Source organism: Mobula birostris, chromosome 7 (assembly GCF_030028105.1).
Source record: "Mobula birostris isolate sMobBir1 chromosome 7, sMobBir1.hap1, whole genome shotgun sequence".
Classification (NCBI taxonomy): domain Eukaryota; kingdom Metazoa; phylum Chordata; class Chondrichthyes; order Myliobatiformes; family Myliobatidae; genus Mobula; species Mobula birostris.
In genome coordinates, this window is record NC_092376.1 from 157926760 (window position 1) to 157937005 (window position 10246).

General features: G+C 42.7%; 1 protein-coding gene across 1 annotated transcript; it reads left to right on the top strand.

Annotated features, from left to right (window-relative positions):
* The first annotated feature begins 5897 nt into the window (after positions 1-5897).
* On the top strand, positions 5898-9702 carry LOC140200869 (growth/differentiation factor 9-like). The gene is made up of 2 exons (XM_072264505.1): positions 5898-6225; positions 8783-9702. Exons 1-2 carry the CDS (start codon positions 5898-5900, stop codon positions 9700-9702), a joined length of 1248 nt encoding a protein of 415 aa, XP_072120606.1.
* Positions 9703-10246: the final 544 nt, after the last annotated feature.

Here is a 10246-nt window from a genome sequence, read left to right on the forward strand (position 1 = left end):
AAGTAAGACCTTTAGTCCCCTCAGCCAAATTGTTGTTATAGATTGTGAAAAGTTGGGGTCCCACGCACAGGTCTATGTGGTTACCCTCTGGTCACAAGCTGACAACACAAGAATAATCCATCCAACCCCCCTCTTTGTTGGGGATCAGTAAATGGATAGAATATTTCCTGTTTTTGTAATTAAATAGCATCTTAAAGATACATCCAAGCTGATGACAGTTACCTTCAACTATTTTACATTGCTTTCTAGAAAAATACATGAAGAAATAGTTAACACGAGGAAATCTGCAGATGCTGGAATTTCAAGCAACACACATAAAAGTTGCTCTCCCCTCCCCCTCCCCCTCCCACTTTCAAATCTCTTACTATCTCTTCTTTCAGTTAGTCCCGATGAAGGGTCTCGGCCCAAATCGTCGACTGTACCTCTTCCTAGAGATGTTGCCTGGCCTGCTGCGTTCACCAGCAACTTTGATGCGTGTTGATTGAAGAAATAGTTATTAAGGGAAAAAAATTGCTAAGGAGCAGAGGACGAATCTTGATTGACGGGATGAGTTTACAGGAAGTTTAAAAGATAGAGCAACTTTAGAAAGGAATCCCAGAGGGAGACAAATGGCACCAGAAGGTTAGTGAAGGATTATATCTGGCAACACGCATCAAAGTTGCTGGTGAACGCAGCAGGCCAGGCAGCATCTATAGGAACAGGTACAGTTGACGTTTCGGGCCAAGACCCTTCGTCAGGACTAACTGAAAGAAGAGTGAGTAAGGGATTTGAAAGTGGGAGGGGTAGGGAGAGATCTGAAATGACAGGATAAGACAGGAGGGGGAGGGATGGAGCCAAGAGCTGGACAGGTGATTGGCAAAGGGGATATGAGAGGATCATTGGGACAGGAGGTCCAGGGAGAAAGAGAAGGGGGAGGAGGGGAAAAAACAGAGGATGAGCAAGGGGTATAGTGAGGGGGACAGAGGGAGAAAAAGGAGAGAGAGAAAAGAATGTGTGTATATAAATAAATAACGGATGGGGTACGAGGGGGAGGTGGGGCATTAGCGGAAGTTAGAGAAGTCAATGTTCATGCCATCAGGTTGGAGGCTACCCAGACGGAATATAAGGTGTTGTTCCTCCAACCTGAGTGTGGCTTCATCTTGACAGTAGAGGAGGCTGTGGATAGACATGTCAGAATGGGAATGGGATGTGGAATTAAAATCTTTTCTACTGTAAAGATGAAGTCACACTCAGGTTGGAGGAACAACACCTTATATTCCGTCTAGGTAGCCTCCAACCTGATGGCATGAACATTGATTTCTCAAACTTCCACTAATGCCCCACCTCCCCCTCGTACCCCATCCGTTATTTATTTATTTATATCCACACATTCTTTTTCTCTCTCTCCTTTTTCTCCCTCTGTCCCCCTCACTATACCCCTTGTCTATCCTCTGGTTTCCCCCCCTCCTCCTTTTCTTTCTCCCTGGGCCTCCTGTCCCATGATCCTCTTATATCCCTTTTGCCAATCACCTGTCCAGCTCTTGGCTCCATCCCCCCCCCATCCTGTCTTCTCCAATCATTTTGGATCTCCCCCTCCCCCTCCCACTTTCAAATCTCTTACTAGTTCTTCTTTCAGTTGGTCTTGACGAAGGGTCTTGGCCCGAAACGTCGACTGTACCTCTTCCTAGAGATGCTGCCTGGCCTGCTGCGTTCACCAGCAACTTTGATGTGTGTTGCTTGAAATTCCAGCATCTGCAGAATTCCTCGTGTTTAAGGATTATATCTGGTTTATTTTCACACCCCACTTTTCCAACAGATGATTAAATCATGTACTCAATACAATTGTTTTTATAAAAAAGGATTTAATTCTAAAAGACACAGTCTTTTGTTTCCATTTTAATGATTCAAATTATTTCAGTTATTCAAAACAATATTATTTTAACTGAAGTTTAATAAAGTTCCAGGCATTACTGGTTCAGTTTTTACAGTATTTACCTGCATGGGGTAATTTTACTTCTATGTGTTACCAATTTTGTCAAGAAGCACAATCGATTTACAGGCTATTTTAAATTCAGTTTAAAAATAATCCCAGAAATCAGAACTACCTCTGGATTGTTTACTTCATTCATCTTTGCCGAGATGAAAGTGAAGCTTTTATACAATGTAGAAGTGCAATAAACATGATTGTCAAGATCCTTTTGTAATGAATATTTACAGGATCACATAGGCTAATCATTTCAGAACTCAAAGGAATGGTTCAGATGTAATCTGTAAATGGATCTCTGTCATTGTTAGTACTTGTTAAATTACTGCCTTTTAAAAAGGTATTGAATAGTATCAATGTCCTCCAGCCCCACCAGACAGCATTCAAGCAGAGGTAGGTGTTTGTGGTATCATGAGAGTCTGCTGCCGATTCAGCAAGGAACCTACTTGTAACTTTTCCAAAAAATTGTCTCCTCAGGCAAAAAAGAATACACACACACACACACACACACAAACACTTTATGAAATGCTGCAAGTAAAGCTATGGCAAGAACAATAACAATTTCAAGTTCAGAGATTTATAGACGTCTCTTTTATTTTCTTCCTCAAATAGTTATTTCAGTGACATACAAACTAACCGAGAGGAAATATATACCTGTTTATTTGACACTGTATTGTGGACTAGAGTCTTTGTTGCTCACTTGATCTTTCAGACTGTCTCACCAACAGTCCAAATAGGCTTAAGGTTTACAGACAGTAAGGCCTTCCAAACTAAACTCTTGCCATCATTGAATGTTGCAATCACAGGGATGCATCATACTGAAATGTTCTTAAACCAATTCTCCATCTGTTCTGTCAGATGCTTATTAAAAAAAACCTTAGTGGCCAGCCATTTTAATTATACTTACTATTAGTAAACCTGTGTGTCTATACTTGGTCTCCTCTGCTGCCAAGTTGATGCCACATGCAAATTAGAGAAATAGAACCTCACATTCCACCTTGCTAATCTCCAACTTGAAGGCATGACTATTGTTTTCTTCAACTTCTGGTTACCACTCCTCTGTTTTCTCTTATCCTACTGGCCCCATCATTCCTTCTTCCCCATGCTCTGCTCTCTTGATCTTCCTGTTGCCCACATATTCCTTCCTCCTCACCTCCTTCCCTTTATTCCACATCCTGCTGTCCTCTTCTGTTGGCTTCCACCTATCATCCTCTCACTTCATTCCCACTCTCCCCCTTCCCTCACCTGCCTATTAACCCCAAACCCCTCTCCTGGATCAACATTCACTTAACTTCAGAAGCACTCTCTTAACTGTGAGGAGATCTGAGTTTGAGATAAACACGAGGTTCTGCAGATGCTGGAAATCCACAGTAACACACACACAAATATAGAGGGACTCCGCAGGTCAGGCAGCATCTATGCGGAGGATTAAAGAGTCGATGTTTTGTGTCAGGACCCTTCATCGAGACTGGAAAGGAAGGGGGAAGAAGCCAGGGGGTGGGGGAGGAGTACGGGAGGGATGGTGATACGCGATGCCAAGGTAGGTGGGTGGGTGGGGGAGGGAAGGATAAATGAGAAGCTAGAAGGTGGTAGGTGGGAAAGATAAAGGGCTAAGGAGAGTTGACCATGGGAGGAAGGGAAGGAGGAGGGGCACCAGATGGTGGTGATAGGTAGGTGAGGAGAAGGAAGAAAGTAAGAGGGGAGCCAGAATGGGGAGTGGAAACAGAGAGAAATTACTGGAAGTTTGAGAAATCAATATTCATGCCATAAGGTTGGAGGCTACCCAAACAGAATAGGAGGTATTGCTCCGCCAACCTGTGAGTGGTCTTATTGTGGCAATAGAAGAGGCTATAGACCAACATGTCAGGATGGGAATGGGGAATTAAAATGGCTGGCCATTAAGAAATCCTCCTTAATATTGTAGAGAGCAACAGATCCTTCATTTTACCATACATGGACTGATCACAATGTCAATCTATAAACTAGTTCAATCTGCCTGCACACAGACCATACCCTCTTTTCCTTGGTTGTTCTTGCATCTGCCTAAATTCCTCAAACGTTGACTTCAAATCTGCTTCTACCAACAACCTTGACAACAGCTTATAGGCACTTCCTAACCTTTGTGTAAAAATAACTTGCCTCATAAATCTCATTTTGAAACTGTGCTCTTCTCCCCTTAGACCATATGATATAGGAGCAGAATTTGGCCATTCAGCCCATCGAGTTTGCTCCTCCATTCCATCATGCCTGATTCTGGATCCCACTCAATTCAAAAGTTTGTCCTCTAGTAGAATAGGGAACATTATAACATAGAACAGGCCCTTTAGCTCATAATGTTGTGTTTTCTATCATCCTTGTGCCTGTTTAAATGTCCCTAATGTATCTTCCTCTACCACCACCCCTGGCAGCACGTTCCACACACCCACCTACTCTCCAATAGTTGACGTACATCTCTGGAGAGAAAGAGCAACTATCCTGCCTATAATTTTATATCATGTCAGGTCACTCTTTGGCCTTGGACACTAGAGAAGACCTCCCAAGTTTATACTTTTTATACTTACAGCCAACACATTCCAATCGAGGTAACATCCTAATAAACCACTTCCAAAGCCTCCAGGTCTTTCCCCATAGCAGGCAAACCTGCACACAATATTCCAAAGGTGACCTTCACGTTTTATACAGCCAGGACCAGTAAAGGAAGTAGAAAATACTCCTTGTGTGAGAATTTTAAAACATATGGGAGTGGAATGTAACAACCCAAGTCCCACGTAAACATTTTGAACAATTGCAGAATGCATCTTAAGTGTATTATAAACCCATTTACTTTTCCCCATAAATTTACCCATTGTTGTTTTGCCAAGAATTCTTTAAAACAGCATGTTACTACCAGCGGTAACTATTTCGTTACATTTGTTCCCGGACTGTTACCAATAACTTCCAGCAGATCACTGGTTAAATCAATAGCTTCGCAAGCTGAAGGCTATTATTAGAGGCCAATAATGATTACAAACAGGAATTTAGATTTGCCCAGTCTGGAATGTAGCGTATAAACAAAAAAAGTTGTTTGAATGATTTCTTTTATTTTCTGGAGACCTTGGCGCAACGTAGAGAAAAGGGCTCAAAACAATCTTAGCTCCGTGATGGAGGATACCAGAGGCATCTGCGATAGAACAGGTGGCATGGGCGTGGCAAGTTATTTAACCACTGGGCAAGGAGCCAACCTTGGAAAGCGTCAATGATGGGGGCTAATTAGAGTTCATAGGATTTTCTAAAACAACTAATTATGAAACCTCGCAATTATATACTAAATGTGAATTGTTCAACAAGCTTTCACTTGTTTATTTTTAAATAAACCACAATGTTTGCCCCGTTGCAATAAGCAAAACTTGTTGAACGTTATACAATATTGATGATATGTCGTTATTAGTAGGTTGATGGACTTTGCTGCGAAGCGAGAGTAAGGAGGAATTAAATGTTCTTCCAGCTATCTTTTAAATTGTGTAAGAACACCTGTCTCCACCATCTTTGAAATAAACTTGGAAATTATAATATAGTATGTTTGGAGTCCAAGAGCTTTCTAGTTCTAAGTGTGGCAATGGGCGCCTTCAACACAAAATTCATACGTAAATGGGGAGTACCAGTTGGAAGGTACGCAGAGAGTATCTGTGTCAGTGTCACTACAAAATCCTAACATCGAACTTATATTAATTTCATGTCAGGAGGCTTTTCCTATGACAGCTAACGCGATCACTGCATTCTTGCGTGCCCTACAAGTTTTTGCTGATTATTAAATTATCTTTATTAATTGTCTTGATGAGATCGTTGCACCTGAGTCTTCCAGATTCTGTTTAAAAGGCGGCATGGGGCTACACAACATCAGTCCTATTGAGCTGTGGTAGGATTGTATTGAGGTGTTTTCTACCGGTAAAAAAAAATGTGGCTTTTATCACAGATCCACCATAATATTTGGTTAGTAGTGCTCATCAACTGGATTTCTCTCGCCACTCTGATCACCTTTCCTGACAAAGAAGTAACTCAGAACTCCGAGAATTATCTTTTACTACCTCTGCTAAACGTTTTGACCAACAAGCATGGTTGGGATTACCGAGGTCCAATAAAACCGGATGTCGGCCATTTGAAGTATATGAAAAGACTCTACACCGTGGCCGCGACACAAGATGGAATACCTAGGCGACTTGGGGGCCATCCCTACAACACCGTGAGATTGCTGATACCACGGGCTCAATCCCGTTCCACACAAGGTGAGACTGAACTTGAATATTAACGTTTTCAAAGAAAATCTATGACTGATCTACTCAAATTCTTAATTCATGTCGTTTTGTTTAAATTAAGCTATTTGCGTACTTTAAGACAGCTTTACAGATCACTTATGACAGTTATTAATCAGATAGGTTTGGTAATTACACATCACTTGGGAAAATGGCTATATATTAATAATGTAAATGACTGCATATTGATGTTAGTGAGGCTTTTAAAATTATGGATAAGAATGGCTTAGAAACCTAAGACCCTGAATTTAGGTAGAGGGGAGGTGGGAGTAAAGGAGCTGATCTGAACGCTGTATGACCTGGGAATATTTAGGTGTCTATAAATCTACATTTGACAAATTAGTTATTTGGAAATAAAATACTTTCTAATGATCCAATAAAGATGGTAAGTCTAAGGGATGATAGATGTTGAGGGATTTTAAAGGGATGAAATGGAAGGCCTGGGTTTTGGGAGAAAGACTTAAGTATAGGTAGGCAAAATAAAGAAATAACCAAGTGGATTTGTTGGTTACTTACCCTCAATTAACCTAAATTGGAGTAAGGCCTTTGGAGATCACTGAGGCAATGTGTGTCTGGAGCCAGAGGATGTGGGTGAGATCCTGAATTGATCTTCAGTAAGATAATTGAGATGCTGAAACAAGTTACTACCCAAAAGGCATTCTTAGCAAGCTTATTGGATAAATCATTCTGTTAATGTATTCCAGTCTCCTATGGAAGGCAAAGAGATTGCTTGTATTCTGATGGTGTTAAAAATCCTTGTTCTTGGTGAGGTGCTAAATTACTGGCTAATATAATGCAAACACAATGTAAAAGATCTCTTTATTTGAGAAGCAACAATAATCCAGATAAATACAGGCTGGTAAGTATAATATCCATAGGTTTTTAAAGAAAAAAAAACTAAGATATAATGTGATTGTAGTAGATGTAGTTTCATGTGTAAATTAGTCTGTATGGATTTTAGGACGGGGTCCAGTCTAAACAATTTTGCTCTTTCTCAAAGTAATGTACTGTGTGCAGCCCATAGTGATGCCAAGCAGGAAATGTTTTCCTATAAACCTTATTGTGGAGGGCAGGGCTGTTGGTGTGGACGATATCGATGTCAGTGAAAGACCAGAATCCAGGCTGTTTTGGCAAATTGGCTGTACAATAGGATGGGCAAGTGGAATCTTGCCTTTGTAAATAAGAGCTTCTGACCATTTGGTGTGATATGGTAGTGTAGTGGTTAGTGTAACACTATCACAGCAACAGGTTCAATTCTGCTGCTGTCTAAGGAGTTTACATATGGGTGACCACATGGGTTTCCTAATAGGTTAATTAGTCACATGGGTCAAATTGGCAAGTGCAAAGGGCCAGTTATGGTGCTAAACCTCCAAAAGAAATGGTGCAACACAAGATCCATCCAGCCCATGTGTGTAGGAGAGATGATTATAACTTGAAATAATACAATTAGATTTAATTACAAAGTAGGGCTGGGGGTGTATTTGATGGCAGAGGACCTTGAATTCCTGAATATGGCAGTATGGGTGAGTATGGTGTTTTGGGTAGCATATTCATCTTGGCATGAAGCATAGAATATAAGAACAGGAGGGTTCAGGTGCAACCTCAAACACTGCTGGAGTGCTGTGCAGGATTCCAGCTGCAAGGTTTTAAGAGCTTGATTGTACTGGGATATAAGATTAAACAGGAAATTGATTTGGACTGTTATGAGTTGACTAAATGGCCTGCTTTTTTTTTTTTTGGAGCTGTGGGGTGTAGATAGTAAGAACCTCTGTAGAGATGCTGTAAATTGGGGGGGTAATTTCCTGCCCCTTGTTGGCCAGAAACATATGAAAATCTGCAGATGCTGGAATTCAAAGCAATACACAATGCCAGAGGAACTTGGCAAAGCAGGTCCTGATGAAGGGTCTCAGTCTGTTTGGCAGATGCCTGGCCTATTGAGTTCCTCCAACATTTGTGTTGGGGAACACAAGTTGCTGGTGAACACAGCAGGCCAGGCACCATCTCTAGGAAGAGGTGCAGTTGAGGTTTCAGGCCTAGACCCTTCCTCAGGATGAAGTCAGGATGAGTCCTGACTAAGGGTCTTGGCCTGAAACCTCGACTGCACCTCTTCCTAGAGATGCTGCCTGGCCTGCTGCATTCACCAGCAACTTTTGTGTTGCTTGAATTTCCAGCATCTGCGGAATTCCTGTCATTTGTGTTGGGGATATCTGATTCTCCCCACACACCCACCCCGTGGCTACAATCTTGACGCTCTGCTGTTGGCAGTCGACACTTACTCCAGCCATGTACAGGGTTAAAGATCAAGAGCTGTAGACGGGTGCAGGCTGACCAGTGGACCGACTAGCTTTCGTTTCCGTTGCTATTGGGGTCGATATTTAGTAGAAGTCGTAAAGTAACCTGAATTGTGGAGTACGTTTAACGTTTGCTTCCGACGTATGTAAACTTGTAACTTTGCAGTATTTATCACGTTAATGGTTTGTACTTATGGCTTTATTTCTTTCCTATACACCCACTATCTTTCCCTCAGAAGTATTTAAACAAGATGTCCTGTATGGTCTGGCGCCCGTCACTTCTCAGGAAAGATTACTGCGATCCGTGCTCCTGTACTCAGTCACTAAATCGGCGTACTCTCCCGTCCTGTGCACCTGCAACCTCACTGTCCGCGAGCCGTATTCCGACCAGATGTGCTCCGAGTCCGACAGTCTCCGTTCGCACAGCTTCCACGTACAGTTCGGGCGCAGGAACAGGCATAAGTGGGTTGAAGTGGACTTGGCCTCCTTCCTCCAGCCGTTCGTCAGGCCACAGCGGGGCAACCTTCACGTAGTCTTCAGTTACAAGTGCACCAAAGCAGGCCAGCCGTACGGCAACCGCACGGGAGTTTCGGAACTGACCCTGGTGCCTCCCTCCCTGCTTCTGTTTCTCAACGACACCCGGGCGCAGACACGCCACAGCTGGTTCTCGATGGAAATGGGCGAGCAATCCCGGGTGGGCCGAGTGCACGGACTGAAGAGTCTTTCCACTGGGAACGGGGTACGGGACTTGAAGTCCAACCGCCGCAGAGGACCCAGAAGTGACCCGGAAGGGTTGTTTCATGCGCGAACGGCTCGCCGCTATCCCCAGTTCCAGTATCCCGACCAAGAATGCCAACTTCACGACTTCCGACTGTCTTTCAGTCAGCTCCGGTGGGACCGCTGGATTATAGCACCCCATAACTACAATCCTCGTTATTGCAAAGGCAGCTGCCCACGAGCCCTCGGCCATCGCTACGGATCCCCCGTTCACACCTTGATCCAGAACATTCTCTACGAAAAAGTGGACTCGACAGTTCCTCGCCCCTCCTGCGTCCCTTCCAAATATAATCCGCTGAGCGTGTTAACGCTGGAGAGCGATGGCTCCATAGTGTACAAAGAATACGAGGATATGATTGCCACCATGTGCACTTGCCGCTAGGGGGGTAAAAGACTTGACATTTCTTTGCATCTGAAATTTAGGAAAATGACATTGCTTGCGAAGCTAAAATCGCAATTTGTATTTTTAGTTGTAATTTAATGAACATTTAAGCGAAATGAACGTCGTGGAGTACAACTCCCTCCGACTAAGTGTGGATGTGACTTCGTTTATTTTGGGTTTTTGCTAATGTGCTCCCCTGGTTTTTGTCCGAGCGTAATGGAGCTGATTTTAGTGTTTGCATTTGTTTGAACTGTGTCGAAAGCAGAGACAACGTGGCCGAAAGGACTTTTTTCTTGGCCATACAAGCACGAGGTTTTGCATACTAATCCCACGATCCCTCTTCCCAAATTGGATAACATTTTAAAATGCACCATACGCAAATTTTATTTAGATGGGCTGTCAATATTTGAAGTTCTAATTGAATGAAGTTCTGAGACTGTAACCGTGCACGGACTGTATAATATACGCACAATTGACGGCAGTAAAATGTTCACATTTGGGTTGTAATTCCATTCACTTGAAAATGTAAAATGATTTAGGAGAC